The sequence below is a fragment of the Salminus brasiliensis genome, chromosome 22 (assembly GCF_030463535.1).
Source record: "Salminus brasiliensis chromosome 22, fSalBra1.hap2, whole genome shotgun sequence".
Classification (NCBI taxonomy): domain Eukaryota; kingdom Metazoa; phylum Chordata; class Actinopteri; order Characiformes; family Bryconidae; genus Salminus; species Salminus brasiliensis.
The window spans coordinates 27,988,783-28,009,202 of NC_132899.1; the positions used below are offsets into that span (position 1 = coordinate 27,988,783).

At 41.9% G+C, this 20,420-nt stretch overlaps 2 protein-coding genes across 2 annotated transcripts; both read left to right on the forward strand.

Annotated features, from left to right (window-relative positions):
• Window positions 1-126: 126 nt before the first annotated feature.
• LOC140544260 (WD repeat-containing protein 82-like) lies at window positions 127-9,011 on the forward strand. Its single transcript, XM_072667707.1, has 11 exons — window positions 127-218; window positions 875-963; window positions 1,120-1,204; window positions 1,506-1,635; window positions 4,954-5,176; window positions 5,572-5,680; window positions 5,766-5,797; window positions 7,024-7,123; window positions 7,695-7,760; window positions 7,874-7,966; window positions 8,068-9,011. Exons 1-11 carry the CDS (start codon window positions 207-209, stop codon window positions 8,218-8,220), a joined length of 1,092 nt encoding a protein of 363 aa, XP_072523808.1. The 5' UTR covers window positions 127-206; the 3' UTR covers window positions 8,221-9,011.
• Window positions 9,012-11,560: 2,549 nt separating this feature from the next.
• On the forward strand, window positions 11,561-18,703 carry LOC140543593 (sulfotransferase 1 family member D1-like). The gene is made up of 7 exons (XM_072666694.1): window positions 11,561-12,035; window positions 14,038-14,166; window positions 14,679-14,776; window positions 15,574-15,700; window positions 15,810-15,904; window positions 16,034-16,214; window positions 17,319-18,703. Exons 1-7 carry the CDS (start codon window positions 11,852-11,854, stop codon window positions 17,429-17,431), a joined length of 927 nt encoding a protein of 308 aa, XP_072522795.1. The 5' UTR covers window positions 11,561-11,851; the 3' UTR covers window positions 17,432-18,703.
• Window positions 18,704-20,420: the final 1,717 nt, after the last annotated feature.

The window sequence follows — 20,420 nt, forward strand, 5'->3', positions numbered from 1 at the left end:
ATATATATATAGAGAGAGAGAGAGAGAGAGAGAGAGAGAGAGAGAGAGAGTGAGAGAGAGAGAGAGAGAGAGAGAGAGAGAGAGACGTGAACCGGAAGCTTCGCGTTGGCCTAGTTACTAAGCAACGGCGACTGTTGGGCTGAAGGAGAGCGGTTTAGTTTGAGTAGAAAAATATAAAAGTATAAACACAGAAAGTTCGCCTGGATATGACTTTAGAGGTAAGATTATTTTATACAAATACAAATAAATGCGTGAATAAATAAAATAATGACTCTAGTTGAAGCAAAGCAGCTTCTAAAATCCAAACTAGCTTCCTAAAGTTTTGTGAAAATGGTTTTAAAAACCCCTCTATTGGTTATAGAGTTCTTGCTAGCTATATAAAAAAAGTAATAATAATAAAATATAAATCAATAAATGTATTCACTTTTTTAAATAAAAGGCTTTTACAGATTATGTAAACTGTGTGAAAGTCCATTTCCATACAGCCTATATATGGAAACTGAGTTGGCAAAACTAAGCTGCCTTTTTTTACTTAAATGTCTGTGGGGTCAGACAAATCGACACGTTTATGTATTACGTTTCAGTGCTGTGCAGAGCTTTTAGGCATCTACGCACATTTTCTAAAACTCCCTAACACATCAGAACAGATGCAGATAAACAAAAATGCAGTAAAAAGGAACAGGACGTTCTCATTTAGAAGAAAGTAGTTGGAATCTCGTGAGCTAGTTTGAAGGACAAAGCTTGGTTCCACGTTTCTCCTGGAAGCCCCAGCCAGCGAGTATTCAATTCCATCACTAGCTCACCTAATTTAACATCTTTAAGCACTGATTTATCAAAGCAGGTGCTTATTCAACTTATTCACCTCTCCATCCAGGGTCCGACACCGTTTCCGGCTGAGAGAGAGGACTGTGCTGCTCTGGCTCAGCCCATGACAGAAGGAGACCTTTACATACACTCAGTCTTGTGAGTGTAGGCCTCAATTAGGCCTTAAAGGCAGTGGTTTTTAAGCTGTTCCTCATGCAGTCCAGTTTCATTCTATGCCTGTTGAGTTGGAGCACAAATCAGGACCGTCTGTGGACCGATTGTAAATTTACACAGTGTTCCATTTATTTGTTCTAGAGAGTGTAGCTGTGTGGTCATGACGTGCCAGTTCAGTAATGACGGGTCGCTGCTTGCTGTTGGGCTCTGTGATGGTTCTATCAAGGTTTGTAGCAGATTTTGTACTCTACACTAATATGTACCAGGATAACTGTCATCCTTCATGCACACTTAGTAGTAACACCCTCTATGGAAAGCTTAACAGCTTGTTAGTGCTTGTTGGCGCTGATTTTTGTGGTGAGGGTTCTCTTCTGATGACTCTTTAATGAGGGCATAGTGCACCACCAGTCCACCACCACTTCAAATTCTTTTGCAGTGCCTTTCTGGTAGTCATACAAGCAGGTTCTTCTAGAAATGTGTGTTTCTTACTTTTCTTATTTCTTCATGGTCCTTCATGATTGACCAAGGTGTACAGCACGGCCAGTGGTGAGCTGACCCAGACCCTGAGGGACAGCAGCAGTGTTCTCTCAGCTCTGCCTGTAACCGGCCTGCGCTTCACCCACAGCTGGCACTCGCACTGCCTGCTACTGGCCACCTGTGAGTACTCCCACACACGTTCACACAGTGTGTCAGTTCTGTCAGCCCGGAACACTTGAATGGGCAGTTATTGAATCTCAGTGTTAAAATCACTCTTTACAGTGTTTGATAGTGACAGTCTATTCCACACTGCAGGCATTCATTTTAGTATTTAGCGACATTGTTTCCACTCACACTGAATCAGAGATGGGTTGTAACTGTCACCATTGTGCAATACTCTTTGCCAATTCTGTTTTAGCGAGGCTAAAGTACTTCAGTCCATGTTTATAGATAACAGTAAGTCATATAGTGTCTGGAAACCACATAAGAGATTACAAAACACCTCCACTCAGTTTGAGACATGTGTGATGCCTTTTGATGCTAATGTAATGATAGCTAGTGGGGCATCAGGTACCTGTTAGCTGCGTTGTCCTCGTAACTTTCACACAAAACTCCAGAAGCTAACTTTCAACACTAAACTTTGACCAGGTTTGTGGTAATTTGTGTAAATGAGATTTTATTTTACCAAGTCTTTCCTTTAGAGCTTTACAGCTGAAAGGAAAAGAGTCAAGTCAAGTCAAGTTTTTTTGTCATTTCAACTACATACAGAGTACACAGTGAAACGAAACAACGTTCCTCCAGGACCACGGTGCAACATAGACCCAGTGCATACAGAACACAAGTGCAACACAGTACAAGTGCAGACAGACAATACAACACAATATAGACAAAGAATAATAAATAATTTATGGGTAGTGTGCAAATTCTGCAGTGTGTAATAAATATTGAATCCAGTAAGGTAGTAAAGTTGTTAGTGCAAAATGCTTCCTGAGAGTCTGAGAGAGAGAGAGTGTGTGTGTGTGTGCATGGAACAGAAAAAAACATTAGTTCAGTCTCTGAACTGAGTTGAGAAGTCTAATGGCTTGGGGGAAGAAGCTATTGCAGAGTCTGGCCGTGTTGGACCGGATGCTGCGGTACCTTTTTCCTGATGGCAGGAGGGAGAACAGTGTGTCTGTGTGAAGGGTGGGTGGAGTCATCCACAATGCTGGTTGCTTTGCGGATGCAGCGGGCAGTGTAAATGTCCATGACAGAGGGGAGAGAGACTCCGATGATCCGCTCAGCTGTCCTCACAATACGTTGGAGGGTCTTGCGGTCAGAGGCTGTGCAGGTCCCAAACCAGGCAGTGATGCAGCTGCTCAGGATGCTCTATATGGTCCCTCTGTAGAAGAGGGTGATGATGGGTGGAGGGAGACAGGCCTTTCTCAGCTTCCGAAAGGAAGTAGAGACACTGCTGGGCTTTCTTGACTGTAGAGCTGGTGTTCAGGGACCAGGTGGGGTTCTCCGCTAGGTGGACACCAAGGAACTTGGTGCTCTTAACGATCTCCACAGAGGAGCCGTTGATGCTGAGTGGAGAGTGGTTGTGTCTTGTTTTCCTGAAGTCAACAACCATTTCCTTGGTCTTGTCTACATTCAAGTAAAGGTTGTTGACTGTACACCAGTCTGTCAGCTGCTGCACCTCCTCTCTGTATGCTGATGAGACCCAGCACAGTTGTATCATTGGCAAACTTTATGATGCTGTTAGAACTGTGTTCCGCAGCATAGTCATGAGTCAGCAGGGTGAACAGCAGAGGACTCAGTACACTGCCCTGGGGTGCCCCAGTGTTCAATGTGATGGTTCTGGAAATGCTGTCCCCAAACTGGGCTAACTAGGGCCTCCCCGTCAGGAAGTCTAGGATCCAGTTGCAGAGGGGGGTGTTGAGGCCCAGCAAGCTTAACTTCCTGATGTGATTCTGTGGGACGATGGTGTTGAATGCTGAACTGAAGTCTGTGAACAGCATTTTGACATAGGTGTCCTTCTTCTCCAGGTGGGTAAGGGAGAGATGAAGGGTGGTGGTGATGGCATCGTCCATGGAGCGGTTGGGACGATATGCAAACTGCAGGGGGTCCAATGAAGAAGGCAGTTGGGTCTTGATGTTTCTCATGACTAGCCTCTCAAAGCACTTCATGATGATGGGCATGAGAGCAATGGGACGGTAGTCATTGAGGCAGGACACCGTGGACTTCTTTGGCACGGGGACGATGGTGGTGGGCTTGAGGCACGTTGGGACAGTGGAGCTGCACAGGGAGACGTTGAAGATGTTGGCTTGGGCGTGATCTTCCTCACCGACGTGTTGTTTTGTGCCTCAAATCGTGCATAGAAGTCATAAGATGCAAAGATCAGTTAAAATTGTATTTTGTTTCTGGGAGAAAGTGAAAACTGCTGGCCTTGTTTTGTTATATTTGCAACCCTGCTGTTTACAGTCCTTTAATGTCCTGTCATTCTCATAAAAATAACACTAGGCAGTAAGCTGCTTTTTATGTTAAGTAACTGGTTTATAAGTCAGTGTAGTTGGCTAAGCAGCGTGAACAAGCTGACCGGCTAGCAAAAGCTTTCTGCTTGTACTGGGGCTGTTTAGTTTCCTGCCAGAGGTCGAAACATAAACATTCATAAACATGAGGGAGTGGACAGCAGCTACGAGGGAGTTAAGTGCTGCGTTAGATCAGAGGCTAAAAGGAAGAAAAGGAAGATATTTTCCACCTCAGCTCCTTTGGGCTTTCTCATAATCACATTACAGCTCATTAAAACAGATTTACAATGTGCAGGGAAAGCTGAAAACACTGAGGCAGTGAAATGCTATGGTGGTAGCAGGATTAGAAGTTGTAATCAGATGTAGCCTATTGTTAATATATTGTTAATATTTTCCTTTATGTGTTATATGCTTTATTGTTACAGTTGCTGTGTCCAAACTGTATATGCTAATTTTGATCATATACAGCAGTATATGGTATATCCTTAAGCTGTGTATACTCAGTAGTATACAAATAAAAATAGTGGAAAAGGAAAACACTGCCCATACTTCACCATTTCAACTGTGAAGTTTTGGGGTGGCAGCATCATGTTGTGGAGATGCTGTTCCTCAATGGGGACTAGGTAAAGTATGTTGGTGGCAGCATCATGTTGTGGAGGTGCTGTTCCTCAATGGGGACTAGGTAAAGTATGTTGGTGGCAGCATCATGTTGTGGAGGTGCTGTTCCTCAATGGGGACTAAATGAAGTATGGGGATGGCATCATCATGTTGTGGGCATGCTGTTCCTCAGTGGAGACTAGGTGAAGTATGGGGGTGGCAGCACCATGTTGTGGAGATGCTGTTTCTCAATGGGGAGCACAGTGGAGAATGGGAGAAACATACAAATTAATACATGGTATATAACTTAAAAATAGGATCTGGAACACAGCATATAATACCTCTCTCTGTCTCTCTCTCTTTCTCTCTCTCCCCCTCCCTCTCTCCCTCTCAGATGCCAGTGGAAGTGTGAGGTGTTGGTATGTGTGGGGATCACAGTGTATGTGGTGGCTGAAAGAATCAAATAATGATGAAGGGGGTGAGAAACAAGCGCCCAGGCAAACTCTTTGCCTGTCCATCTCTCCATCTGGAGAGCGAGCAGTGACTGGCGGTTCAGATTCGGACATCCACTTGTACGACCTCAGCACTCACCAGAGACTTCAAATCTGCAGGGCCAGGTAACCTATAAAACCATCATTAAAAAGGGCACACATTTACTTTCACATATTTACAGCGTATTTGTGGATCTGACAAGTAAGCAAAAATATAAACCGTGCTATCGAAGGTCCTTTTAAACCACCATGAGATAAATGCAGCAGTAGATGATTGTGCCACCCACAAATTTTCATTAGGTTAAATGGGACTTTTACCATTGTTCTTTAGTCTTAAGTTTGTCCAGGTTAGCATCAGTTGCTATGAAAGGACAGATTTTGTGGGTGGAGCATGAACAGCTCAGTTGTCATAGCAAATTCCACAACATTCAGTTCACATTTCATTGACATCTGTCCAGTGAGTGCATTTATGCATGAATTCAGCAGGAATTTGCTAAACCTGTTGATCTGATCTGTTGCAGCGCTTCGAAAGCGGTTATGGACGGACACCGGTTTCGAGTCTTTGCTCTTAATTTTCATCCTGAGAGAGAGACTGAGTTTATTTCGGGAGGGTGGGACAACACTATTCAGGTGAAAGACGTTTTTTTTATCACTAACATATATATCTGTTTAATGTGTAGTAATGTAGGTAACACGATTCTTTGTCTTTTTTCAGTTCTGGGACACTAGAATGCAAAACTCCATCAGGTACATTAGACACAACTACAGTATAGTTGTAGATCCAGTGATATGCTGTACTCATATCATGTCACTTCTTATACTATATTAAGCTTTTAAGCACATGGCTCTGTTTGTTTGTCAGTCCTTGCCCCGCCTGTGCGTCAGTGTTCCCACCAGTGCCTCCTTACTAGCCATGCCCCCTTGTTAGTCCCAGGTGTTCCTCGTCTGTCCCTGTGTAAAAGTACCTTTTTGTTTCAGCCTTACCTTGTCTGGTCTTGTGCATGTTCTTGTGGATATATGTTCATGTTGGTTTCACAGTTTGTTGACTTGGCCTGTTTGTTTGGTTCCTGTATTGTTTGATTTGGTCATTTTAGTGCTTGTTAGGTTTGCTTATCCTGTTTGTTCTGTTTTTGTTTCTTTTGTTAGTCTCAGTCTTTAGTTGGTTTGTTTTCCTTTGTTAATAAATACCTGCGTCTTCGCCCACCTCCGCCTTCAAGCCCCCACAAACCATGATACTATAAATAAGGGTTATTCCCCTCATACAAGTAACTTAATGCTGACTATCGTCCGATACAGTTTCTAAAACCAGACAAAATCTGATTTACTCTGACTGAGCTACCCAACCATTCAGCTCCAAGTTCCTTTAGCTCGGACTCTGCAGTCAGATCACTTAGTGTGTGTGCATTAGCATTAGCCTCCTTCTCAGTTCTGAATGCGCCGTTTTGAGTTGGTTTAAAACCAAAGAAAGACAGAATTCAAGAGGAATAGTGAGATAGGAGGAAAATTGGATCTTCCCAAATGGAGATAATGGGATAAAATATCTTTATCACTGCACTACAACCAAACTTGGTGGCACTATTTACAGTGGAAAGGAGAGTTTGCATTAGAAGCCAGCTTTAGGTTTTGTTTTGGCTGCTAACTGGTAATGTCACCACACATATCAGTTCTGATAAAGCTCTGTTTGATTTTACTTGGGCATGCTATCTGGGAGTGTGCTGCAAATCATGTTAACAAGTCTATGCCACATAAATCAAGATCTGTATGCAGTAGTGCCGGCTGGGAGAAGTGTATGGGCATGTGTTTACAGAAACAATTTGTCTGACAGTTGACTATTGTTTGTTAGCAAAGATAGCTCTGTAGCTCCAGTGCACAAGTAAAGAAGTTTCATTTGGACACCAAACAGGTCTTGATTGATTGACAACATCTGGGGTTTTGATATTGAACTCTTACTATTACTGTTCTGTAACTATTAGAATGTTCTCTGGCCCTCACGTGTGTGGCGATACCCTTCAGATCGACCCGGCCTCCAATCAGATTCTCTCTGGTTCCTGGAGGAAATACAACACCCTGGAGGTAAGGACCACATACGTACAGTTGCATCATGGGCATGAATATCATGGTAATATTGGGCTTTCAGTGATTTCTTTGAACTGTTCTTTTTCTGAGGCAGAAGAATTTACAACATCCATCTTTAATGAATGTAAAAATGGTGCACAGTATTTTATTATTTTGGGCGGGGCTCTGAGTGACTCAACGGTCTAAAGCGCTATGGCCACTATCACTATGGCCCGGGGGGTCGCAAGTTCAGATCCTAAGCCATGGTGCTTTGCCATCAGCAACCAGAATCCGAAAGAGCACAATTCAGTGCTCTCTTCGGATGGGTAGATGCCTCTCTCTCCCCCATGACTCTTAAGTGTTAGTCGGCACAGGCGTCTTTTAGCTGGTGTGGTGGCAGTTTCGAAAAGAGGTGGGGGCTGGCTTTGTATGTCAGAGTAGACATCCTTACCCCTCTAGAAAAGCATACTGAAATGTCTTATACATTGTGACTCTAGCTGTAACTGTACAAAGCTGCCTGTATTTTAGTATACATTGTTTTTATGGTGCATGTACAGTAATTGTGTATTCACTTTGATTCTTCCTTCAGGTCTGGGACTATGATTCCGGTAAGAAACTGTCTGACATTCCCCCGGACCCACAAGGATACAGTAGAGTAAGTGCCTACACGCTTTCCGTTCAGACCTTTCTGGATACTTTCATTCGGACCAGGTTTTCTAGAAGAACTGATTAATTCTCCCATAACAAACTCTCATAACAAACACACAGATCTACACCTGCCACTGGTTTGGGAAAGACCACATAATTGCTGCCGGGGGCCAGGAAAACATGCTGAGGGTTGTTGACCGTCACAGTCTAAAGGTGAGTTGAGATACTGAGAGAAAATTAAGGCCTAATGCAATGTAATTGTATCTCATGACCTTTAGCATAAGCTGGATTGTTTGTTTTCCTTTCTCTTGTAGACAGAGTCGAGGCTATGTGACTTGCCCTCCGCCGTCTTTAGTTCTTCAGTGTGTCCGTCTGGACAGTGGGCTGGTCTCATTGCGGCCAGCTCTGGAGACCAAGTGTTTCTGCTGTACAAAAAAAATGAAGAAGAAGAAACGTCTCTTGAATGACAGAACATCTTGGAATGTCAGTATAATTGAAAATAGATCATTTTTTGTTTCATCACTGTCTACCATAGCTGTTTTCTGAGGATAGGAGTGACCATAGGTTTTTAGATACAAAGCACCTAGCAGACCTGGCTTGTAACTCATTCACTTGCCTTTAGCAGGCTGGAAACTCTCCACCATCAGTGCTCAAAAAGCTTTTGGTTCTTCTCATCAATGACACTGCATGTCCTTGTTTTTCTTATTGTACTGTGGAATCATAGGCTGTCATTTTCGTATATATCTAGTGCAGTTTAAAAAGAGGTGGGTAATATCCTTTTACATAACAAATTATACTACACACAGTTCAGTCTGCAAGTGACAGTTTAGTTTTATGTTTTTTTTTACAGCCTGTTGGATTTTCACTGAATGAATATGAAGCCAAAATGCAGACCTGTAGTTAAATATATTGGCCAAACTACGTTCTTTTATACATTCAAGTGTAGTCGATTCACATAGACTATCTATTATATTAGTCACACAGATAATATGACAGAATATTTTATTTTTGTAAAAACACTGGTGAGCTGTAAAAGAAATGAATAAATAAATAAAAGAAAATGGAGGACTCCTCCTCCTGGAACACTAACTCATTACTACGATTCAAACTCATGAGCTCCCATTGCCTGAAAAAGCAGGCTATCGTCTCTTATAAAGGAATTACCTTATCGTTATTTCTTTGATGCAGAAACACGCCCATTTACATAGCTTCTACATAGCATTTACAAGGTGGTGCAACAGTCTGACTGCCTGCTCATCAGGAGATCATAAGTTTGAATCCCAGAATCACTGCAGCTCTTCATGGCCAGGGGTCTGAGAGTAGGAAACACTCACTCTTTGTTGAGATGGCTCAAAAAATTATATTATTAACCTAACTGAGATGCAGAACTGGAAAATGCAGGAAATACAGTAGAGTGCTTCTCAACATACCATGATAAAAAAGATACATAAAAGATATATTAAAACTTGGAGCTGTCCTGTTGACCTGTCTTTAATTTTGGACAGTTGTACATTAGCATTTGCTATTACCAGACGTCCTGTCTGAGTTCCTTAAGGGGGGTTGGGGTGAAAGTAAACAGACCAGACTGGAAGTCGATGGCTCCATTGCTTCCAGTCAGATTCTGTCCATTGCTTCCAGTCAGTCTGAAGCCAGCCAGAGAGTCAGGCCCTAAAAGTGTGCTGTGTTAGCTTTTGCTTGACCTCCAGGCTAAGCCACCTGGAAGACCAGTAACCCACAGAGAATTTCATTTTAGTCGTAAAAAATTTATAGGAATTTATAAGGAAGGCAACAGCATCACCACAGAACGTTCACAGTCTATATCAAAATAGTTGCGCTGACAGATTTCCCAGCTCCATCTGCTTCTACTCCCTCTTTAATCCCCCAAAAATGGTTTGTAGAGTGTGACAGTAATGAAAAATGCCCTGGGCTTTTGACGTCACCCGTCTCAAAAAATGCTGTCTTTATGAATTTTTAAATTAGGATATGAAAGTTTGAAGATAACTTGGGAGGTCCAAGGACTGGGTCACTTCCTTCCCTTCATTTGCTATTTCGGTCAGCAACCACCACCATAGAAATGAGATTGCTACCCCTTTTGTTATCACAATATATTCGGCTTACACGCCAGAGAGGCGGGGGGACATGTCTAGCAGTCAAGCTTGCTGTCTTCCTGTGGGGCCTAACTGGGACGAAGGCCAGTTGACGCTCACCACGTCGTTGGGGTGGGAGTAGGGGTTGTAGCTGCAGTGATTGGTTCACACGAGAGATGATTTCAAAACTGCAGCTTAAAGTTTAACTGACAGGGAGACCCACCAGGGAGGGTCTGCAAGTGGACATGTCTAGAAAGATATGTAAAAGTTTCAGTGAAGATTTAAAACTTCCACAACGGAAGACAGGAAGACAGGAAAAAGACAGTTATAAATGTCTTTAGGCTTAGCTGTAAAGCAGTAAAGCAATTTTGGCTTGAGACAAAGAACTGCAGATATCATGATCACCTACCACTGAATTCACTGAAATCTTTGAAACCTGAGAGAGAGTCCATTTTTTTCCTTTTTCACCCAATTTGGTACTGCCAATTAACCCACTCGTTTGTAGCTGCCCCTAGCACTAGCAATGCTCCCAACACAAGGATTGTAAAGACTAAACACATGTGCACCACCTCTTTTTAAGCTACCGCCAATGCAGCATCACCGGGCAACTGACATGCTCTGAGGAAAGCACCGGGTCCCAAACTCACAAGCCAACAGACGCCTGGCCAATATCACTTTAAGTGTGGTAAAGAGAGAGCGGCATCTACCCATACATAGAGAGTACGGCTAATTGAGCCATCCCAGACTCTGGCTGCTGATGGCAAAGCGGCATGGCTCAAACACGAAACCTGGGTGATACTAGTTGCGTATTTGACAGCTGAGCCACTAAAAGCCCCATTCTCACCCTTTGTATTAGGCTTTATACTGAGCTTTTACCAGCTTATCACATCTGTTGCTGAAACCAAATGGTTATTTTTTGTAGCAGATATTAAAAAGTTACTAAAGACACTTTGCTTCAGGAACATGAAGTCTTTCGCTGTTTGACTGTTGCACATCTATCCTTTTTCAGGGCCATGACGTTCATTCTGAAACATGCACCTGATACCTCTTTTCTCAGATGCAACATGTTGCAGCATGTGGAAAGTTTGTATTATCTGCCCTAATGGCAACACTCCTGGGAAATCCTAGGAAAAACGCTGTTAGCACATCTTTTAAGTGCTGAAATTAGATGCTTTGTTTTACCTAGTTGGCCCCAATGCAGACATTTTTTGACTAATCTTCAAGAACTCTTAGTGCGTCAAAAGCAAATCCTGCTTCTCCACTCCTGGGAAATCCTAGGAAAAACGCTGTTAGCACATCTTTTAAGTGCTGAAATTAGATGCTTTGTTTTACCTAGTCGGCCCCAATGCAGACATTTTTTGACTAATCTTCAAGAACTCTTAGTGCATCAAAAGCAAATCCTGCTTCTCCACTTTTCTATAAAGTTAAGCACGTGTCAGACACTCCCCCACTTTCCCCCTGCCTAAGCTCCAGATTGAGTGGCAACATAATATTGTCGGCCAAACTGTGGAATTCAATTGTGGCTGGCTGAGGGTTACATAAATGCCCTGGACTTTGGGAACCTGCGGAGCTGGGACTTCCTGAGCTAACAGTAAGAGAGAGAGAGAGAGAGAGAGAGAGAGGGAGAGAGAGAGAGAGAGAGAGAGAGAGAGAGAGAGAGAGAGAGACAGAGGGAGGGAGGAAAGGAGAGAGGGTGGGAAATCGAGTGCAGGATAGTAGGTAGAGCGCGGAGACAACAGAAAGGGGAACAGTTGTGGAGCAGGCACTCTTATGTGCAGGATTAAGATTTCCTTTCTAGTGACTGGAGTTGGCACCAAAGGTCCAAGGTTAGAAGGTTAGAGGGTGCTGGAAGCGACATTTAGTAGATGACACATGCAGTGCAAGAAACATAAGAAAAATTTAAGATAGAAGGAGACACAGCACAAGAACGTTAGACTGCAAGTTGGAGAATATCACTGAATAAAGGATTCAGCAAGAAGACAGAGAATCAAAAGACCAGCAAAAGAAGAGAATGGAGGAGGAACCCTTGAGTTATGAAGAGGCCATAAACCTGGCAGCAAACGAAATGTGTCGTTTTCCTCTGATCGAGGTGCAGGGTGTGCCCCTTATGAACATGATTGCAGAGAAATGGAGCCTCATCTCAGCCTTCAAACCAGATCCGACAGATCTGCTTGTCTCCACCTACCCCAAAGCAGGTAAGTGCATACGACCACAAACCACTGCACCGATCTCGAGCCCTTTTAAAGTGCTGTTGAAAGATGGTCAGATTATAATACATACAATCAGGAGGGGAGTGAGCTTGTCTGCAATGAGTTTACCTTTGCTTCCCAGTGCAAAGTGACAGATTGCTAAGTAACCCAGAGTACAGTATGCTCAAAAGTATCCAGATACCCCTCTACAATTGGTAAACTGTGCTACTTTTAGGTGCACTCATTGCTGACTGGTGTGTACTTGTGTATTCTCTGTATTAAAGCCTGACAAATAGAATTGGACCCTCTAGAGCAGCATCACATGAGCCCTGGGGTCATCATGCCAGGAAAATATGGCCAAAACCACTGTTGATGTTTTCAGTGTAAAACTGATCTACTGAACTGATCTTTTAACAGACGTTTAGCTTCAGTTGATACTTTACTAAGGAGTTAATAACTATGGCAGTCCTTTTTGCATCCATTCACAGGCATTCTTCCTAATGATACTCTTGTAAACCTCATAGAAGATGCCCATCATAAACATGTTAAATATTTAACCTTCATATAAGGTAATAACCTCATGACATTTAGCCAGGGTTAGCATAACATATTCCTAGCAATTAAGTACCATTAATTTACTAATTATTTTTTAGTAAAGGTAGCTTGAATAGTTTTGCTGTTAACGTAAGATCATTACATGCACTAGAGCTATTAGAGGCCTGTGCAATATCATCACTAGTGACATTATGTTATAACAACTTATATCTTGTTGGACTATATTAAAAAAAGCCTGTTGCTATTTCCACTGATGTATCTTAATATTTAAGTATTTTACCAAAGGTGTTCCACAGGGTTGTATGTTAGGACCCTTGCTGTTGTGTTTGGTTTAGTGATAACTTGAGGATGTCTTTTTCAAATGATTATAGAAATATGCTTAACAAAATCCATGAGAATAAAACTCTCGCTTCTGAGAAATATGGGTCTGTTAGAAAACAACAGTGGCTCAACAAATATCCATGAATCAGCACACTCCTTGTGTTTGTTTTTTTGTTGATAAGATAAGGTATCTTTCTTAAAGAACATAATTACGTTCCTTTGTCAAGAAATGGGTCAACCTTTATACAGGATACTGGCATACTGGCAGTTTTCTGCATGTATGGACTCCACAAGCCCTCTGAAGGTGCCCTGTGGTATCTAGCACCAAGATGTACAGCAGAACATTCATTAAGTCCTGTAAGATGTGAGGTAGAGATCTGACTTCCAGTGTTCCAGCACATCACATTTTGAGATCTGGGGAACTAGAGTTTAATTTACTAACAATCATTAAACAGAAATGAAACCTAATGTTCATTTAAGTAAAACAGGCTGATATCTGTGAATTCTTATGTCTGTCAACTCTGCCAGCCTGTTTCAAAGTCTCTCAGATCTTCACACCTGCCCGTTTCTCCCTCATCCAACACTGCAGGAACTGGCTGCTGGGTTACTGTGATCATGCTGATATGACATAATCAATATTCCTAGCTTTATTTCTGAGTTTATATAAGGTTTGTCTTAGAGGGACCCATATGTTGTTATAACTTGGCTAGAAAGGTAGACTAAGGCTTTAAGGTGGTATTAAGAATAAATGACTCTTGGCTCTTAAAATAAGGTCCCAATGGCCCAGTGCCAGGCATCAGTAAGATGGGTACACAACTCCCCCAGCACTGGGCTGTGGCCCAATGGAACAGTTTTCTCTGGAGTTCTCTGAAGCTCTGTCTATTACCTTTGGGATAAGTTGGAATGGCCAGAACGAATCAAACATCTACAATCAGTGCCTGACCTCACTGATGATATTATGTGTCCGAATTCAATCAGATCCTCACAGTAATGTTATATCATATAGTGTATAACTTCCCCAGCAAAATAGAGTACATTGCTGCAGCAAAGGGGCACAAACTCTCTATTAATTACCCTGTAAACCATGCCAACCAGTTGAACAGTTATTTGATGATCATTTGCTATACCTTAGGCACCACCTGGACCCAGGAGATTGTGGATTTACTGATGCATAATGGGGATGCAGATGCCTGTAAGAGAGCTCCTACCGTTGAACGTATCCCCTTCTTGGAGATCCAGGCTCCTCCACCTATTCCATCAGGTACAGACACTTCATACATGTATTTGTTATAAATATTTATATGTTTCAGCAATCCTCTAATAGCCATATCTCTAAAAGCCTTTCCAGTCATCTCTGTCTAGGCAGCTGTATTAATCCAAAGCTTGATATTAATCTATTAACCAACTAGGATTGCCATCTAATACAGATGACTATCCATTTTCCAGTCAACATGCTGATGTAAGGCCCACATTGCTGGAATGTGGGTTAGATTGGTTCCAGGTGGCCGTGGGGTCTGAGTGGGTTTATAAATACTTTGTTACTGGGACCCAATTGGGCCCATCTAGACCCCATGTGCAGGGTACAACCCGTATGGGGCCCATGCTTGATCCCTTCTGGTCCCATCATTGGATCCTGGGGACCAAACTACCTGGTTCCCAGTTGGGCTACCCATACAGGCCCCACATGGACAGGTTTTCTGGGTTGCGATTACTCTAAATCTGTAAATATGCATAAGTGAAGAAAGTAATGGCTTTTCTTCTCACATTCCCCAGGCCTTGAACTTCTCAAGAGCATGAAACCTCCCAGGGTCATCAAGACACACCTGCCAATTCAGTTGGTTCCCCAAGGCTTCTGGGAAAATAAATGCAAGGTCAGAATGCAGGCTGGGATTTTGGCATGTATGATTTGGAGCTAACATAGAACATTGAAAGGAAGCACCCATTGGCATTTGTCCTCTTTATCTGCTAAAGAGACTAATGGTGCTAACAAGCAATGGACGTTTATACCCTGCTAACCTGCTAACAGGGCTAAATCATCACACGCTTGGCAAAAACCTCATCCAACACCGTAGGAACCTGCTGTTCGGTTTCCGTGATCATGCTGATATGACATAATCAATATTATTAGCTTTAGACTTGCCAAGAGTCAGTTACAGGGGTGCAAAGCTCCCCCAGCATCGGGCTGTGGTGCATTGGAACTGTGTTCTCTGGAGTTCTCTGAACCTCCGTCCAATACCTTTGGGGTGAGTTGGAATGGCCAAAACTAATCAAACATCTACCAGCAGTGCCTGACCTTACTGATGATATTATGTGTCTGAATTCAATCAGAACCTCACAGTAATGTCCCATCATATAGTGTAAAGCTTCCCCAGGAAAATAGAGGCTATTGCTGCAGGGGTGTAAACTCCATATTAATTCCTTTTGATTTTAGAAGAATAGAACGCTGGATGCAAAGGTGTCTACAAACTTTGGGATATGTAGTGTTTCTTGCTAGCTTGGGAAATCTTTACTGTAAACCTTGTTAATCAGTTAAACAGCTTAATCCCTGTCTTTGTGTGTTTGCTAATTCTATGCAGCAAAGTCAACCCTCATACTTGCAATCCTAGTCAGGCTTTGTTAGTGACTTCCATCATTATCTGTGCTTCCCTAAACACACTATTTGGTTTAGGTGATTTACGTGGCTCGAAATGCTAAGGACAACCTGGTCAGCTACTACCACTTCGACCGCATGAATAAGACTCAGCCAGAACCAGGGCCCTGGGACGAATACATCCAAAAGTTCATGAGGGGAAAATGTAAGAATATAAAAAAGCTTTATATAAGCTGATAGATCTGATGTTCCTAAAGCTTTAGCAGCCGTGGTAGTGCTGGTACCTAGTGTTTTTCTCTCATATCTACCCACAGTGGCCTGGGGCTCATGGTATGACCATGTGAAAGGTTACTGGAGGGCAAGAGAGAAGAGGAACATCCTTTACCTTTTCTATGAGGACATGAAAGAGGTACAGTGTGGGTGCAGCATGCTTTTAGAGGGTTTCATAGACATCAATTTTGCATGGCAGCTCTGGAAAGCGGGTTCCATTAGACCTTCGTCTCATAATTCATGTTCTCCCCCCACCCTCCAACTCCAGAACCCTCGTCGAGAGGTAGAACGGATCATGCGCTACCTTGACCTGTCAGTGACCGAAGACGTGATCGACAAGATTGTGCAGCTGACGTCCTTCAAGGTCATGAAGGAAAATCCAATGGCCAACTACACGTTTATCCCAAAGATAGTCTTTGACCACACCATCTCTGCGTTCATGAGAAAAGGTTTGTGAGTACAGGAGTGATCCTCTCTAAAGGAATTGGTTTAAAGGAAAGATATTTTGAATTGTCCAATAACAAGTCAAAATCCCCCCAAAATAAATGATTATTGTAATAAAATCTTTAAAAAAGTAATAATTGTTTTTTACAAATCCCCATTTTAACAAAACAAGTCAAAATCTCTAGAGAAAAAAAATTGTCGATTTTTGTCGTCAACAATTGTGAAAAGAGAAATTATTTTTCTTGAATTAATTATTTTAACAGAATAGTCTTTATTTCAAGAACATTATTACTTATTGTAAACAGTTCCCGTTCCAAAGTCAAAATTTCAAAATTAGTCAAAATTACAATAAATCACAAAATCACAATAGTTATTTTAACTGAATAAGTCTAAATCAAGAAAGTAAGTAATAATTCAGTAAATATTAGTCAAAATCTAAAAAGGTTGTCATTTAGAACATTTTATTATTTTAAGAACATATCTCAAAAACAAAAAAAAAATCACAATTAAAAAAAGTTCATTATTTGTATTGTTTTGTTTTAATAATTGTACTGTTATTTTAACAGAATAGGTCAACATCTCAACAACATTAGTCATAACTGAGAGAATAAAAAACATAATTCCTATTTTACCCAAATAAGTAAAGATCAATCAAAAGAAAACAATCATTAAAACAATGTTGTTTCAAACAAATATTTCATTATTTTAAGAAAATAAGTCAAAATCTTTAGAAAATAACTCAGGAGTTTAATTAATTTTTACAGAATATGTAATAATAAAAAATATTTGTCTGGAATGGGCTTTCAAAAGCGAGGCAAGGCTAATAAAATGACACAAAAAACATAACTGTTCATGCAGTTATTTAAACTGGCCGTGTGATTTCTGTGTGAATAAAACATGCAGGAGAAAAGAGCTTGTTTGCTCCCTCTCTACTAAAAGTGGTGGTGCACATGCTTCACTGGCTTCATTGTTCATGCTCGTGTGGCCTACTCTGCAGCAGGCGACCTGAGAACTAAAGGGAGGACCAGTTCACCTAGATTAGCATTTTATGAGCGAGTGCTCTACTTAGATCAGATGAAATGACTTCAGTTTACTTCATGTCTTTTTAGGGGAGGTGGGAGACTGGATCAACCATTTTACTCCAACTCAATCCCAAATGTTCGATGAGGACTACGCCAGACAAATGGCAGATGTGGACATTCCTTTTCGCACCAGCATATAAGCATCTACTCCATCAAGAACTCAGAAACATCACTTTAGCCAGCCCTGGACCATCCCTGGAGTTTACCTGAGGTTCTAGTGAGCGTGAACACACCAGGGAGCCACAAGACCAGCATTAGTGATATCTGATTTGTATTTGATTCTTGTTGACCTTATGAACATATAGCTTCCACTGTCCACTTTGTCAGAAACCCTTAACCTGTAGCTCCATCTTGCTCCACAGAGCCGCTCTTGTCTTAAAATCATTGCATGGTGGACCCACTTTCAACCTAGCAGGGACACTGATGTGCTTGATACACTCGTACCAGAAGTCATGTCAGTGTCTGTGCACAAGAGCGCTCCACCACCCAAATAACATCTGGTCAGTAGGGGTTCTGAGGTACAGAAGGGTTCATGAAATCTGGTTCTGGATGGACCGTGTCCAATACAGTTTGGTTGAGTCTAGTCCTCAAAAGGCCAGAATTAATGATCCCAAGGGTAGAAGGTGGGGTAGCTGACAACCAGGGCATGGTAATGTTTGGGTTACAGTACTGTAATTGCTCACCTCTATGCTGATTTGTAAGTTACACTACAAAGCCAAATGTATGCGGACACTTTTCTTTGCTAACAGGTGTATGAAATCAAGCATGCAGACCTGCTGATTCTAAAAGAAACACATGGGTAGTAGGGTCTGCTGACTTTTAACAGGACAGTTGGTTAGAGCTGCCCCAGCTGACTGTAAGTGCTATAAGTGTGAAATGGAAGTCTACGAGCATCAACAGCTAAGACGTGAAACAATAGCTATATAGTGGAGGTGGATCTCCTGTTAGGGGACAGGCAAAATACAGGGTAAAGGTTTCTAATAAAGTGGACGGTGAGTGTATATCTTAATAATCAGAAATAATGATATACGTATAATGAATGTCATTTATAAATCTCAGTGATACAAAACATCCAAACCAAAGCACTGTCAGCTCTTCTAGAAAAACACCAAAGAAAGTAGCAGATTTACCATTCAGTTTTTATCATGAACTTAGAGTGCAGACCTTGCATGTCCTCACTGTATTATTTAATTGGGGCTTAAGGAGTGAATGCAGAATTGTGCTGAAAACTGAGTCACCCTGTGGTCGCCTTTTTTTTTTTTTTTTAACACAAGAAGCCTGGGTCCCCTGCTGAGTCTGGAAGAGAGCAGTGGTGGTAGCTGGGAGTACACTGTCCTGGTGGACGGAGTTTCAGAGGCGGTCTTTCTACCAAACTACTGTTACTGCAACTTGTTTTCAATCACTTTGCAAAAAACGGTTCTTTAATAAACATTTACAGTTCATTACAGTGCAGTGACTTGTTTTTATGACTAACTGGTCATGCTTAAAATCAACTGGTTGGACTGGAGGGTAGCCCTCTGAGATGCTGTAACAGTTTGGGACAAAACAGGTGTAAAAACATGGCCTTTCATGCCGTCTGTAAACACCATTAGCAGTAGAGCGAGTGGTACCGAAGACCTAAGTGACAAGCCAGTTGGTAAGCGCTGTTAAATTGAAGCATTGAGGAGCAACAGCAGCTCACAAAAGAGGAATACTCAAGTAAAGTTCAGATACTTAAGTACAGAAGACATTCTCAAGTGGCAATTCTCCTCTTTTTTCAGAGTTACTCTGGAATATGGATTGCTATGGGAACTAGGCCTGCTTTTCTGCTGTGCCAGGATGCAACTGATTTAACAGCCAACTGTCATCTATCCTTAAACTCTCTCGGGCCGAGCAGGGGTCGTTATCAGACCCTTGCTCACCCCGGCAATTTCTGAATTTCTCTTGACTTTAATTTCGGATACATAAAATACATTGTTTTTTCAACTGTCCTTGTAGAGCACTGGGTCCTATGCTTGGGGGACTTCCAACTGCCCCAATTTCTGAGGAATTCTCTATGAATTCAGCACCCCGACTACGTCTGACAGTACACATCTGGTAACGCAAGGCCAGACGATAAAAGACTTACTGTAGCATGTGTGTTTCTCTCAGTGCTACATTTCGAGGTCAGACGTCTCATAACACTGAACCCTCTGCCTCATCTCTTACATATGAAAGAACGAAGAGTTCATATGAAGGACATCCCTACAGAGCACAGTTTACAGAATATGGTTAATAATGGTTATGGTTGGGAGGATTACTGATGTACTAAGCAGACATGGCGTTAATTAAGTAGATGACACACAGCTCTATATATCAGCCAAACCTGACGATAAATTTAGACTACAGAAAATACAGACTGGGTAAAGGATATAAAACTCTGGATGTCACATAACTTCCTTCTTCTTAACAGTGACAAAACCGAAGTTCTCCTTTTAGGTCCAAAAGACTCTAGAAATAAACTATCAGACTTAATGTTAGACTTGGCCGATGCTTCCATCATTCCTGGTTTAGCAGCTAAAAATCTTGGCATCACATTTGACTCAGATTTATCATTTGAGCAACATCTAGCCAATATTAGTAGGACAGCCTTTATGCAGCTTAGGAACATCTCCAAACTAAGAAACTCCTTATCTCTACAGGATGCAGAAAAGCTAGTACACGCTTTTATTACCTCAAGGCTAGATTACTGTAATGCACTACTGTCAGGTTGTTCCAGCAGGAACCTCAGTAAACGTCAGCTGGTGCAAAATGCTGCAGACAGGGTCCTTACTAAAACTAGAAAATTTGACCATATCAGTCCAGTTCTATCAGCACTTTATTGGCTCCCAGTTAAATTCCGTATTGAATACAAAATTCTTTTATTAACATATAAAGCCCTACATGGCCTCGCTCCTGAGTACCTGCAGGATCTTATTGTATACTACGAACCATCAAGACTACTTAGATCTCAGGGTGCTGGCCTCTTACTCGTTCCCAAAATTCAGAAAACCTCAGCAGGGGGAAGAGCCTTTTCTTATAAAGCCCCCCAACTCTGGAATAACCTTCCAGATAATGTTCGGGACTCAGACACAGTCTCAATCTTTAAATCTAAACTGAAAACTTATATGT

What these genes read in the sequence shown, in the direction of transcription:
- LOC140544260 (XM_072667707.1), top strand. An exon ending in GGTGGGACAACACTATTCAG is followed by an intron (nt 5,681 to 5,765) that starts GTGAAAGACGTT and finishes GTCTTTTTTCAG; the next exon opens with TTCTGGGACACTAGAATGCA. An exon ending in GGAAATACAACACCCTGGAG is followed by an intron (nt 7,124 to 7,694) that starts GTAAGGACCACA and finishes TTCTTCCTTCAG; the next exon opens with GTCTGGGACTATGATTCCGG.
- LOC140543593 (XM_072666694.1), top strand. Translation starts at nt 11,852, where the DNA reads ATGGAGGAGGAACCCTTGAGTTATGAAGAGGCCATAAACCTGGCAGCA. An exon ending in TCCTCCACCTATTCCATCAG is followed by an intron (nt 14,167 to 14,678) that starts GTACAGACACTT and finishes CACATTCCCCAG; the next exon opens with GCCTTGAACTTCTCAAGAGC. An exon ending in CTCTGCGTTCATGAGAAAAG is followed by an intron (nt 16,215 to 17,318) that starts GTTTGTGAGTAC and finishes ATGTCTTTTTAG; the next exon opens with GGGAGGTGGGAGACTGGATC.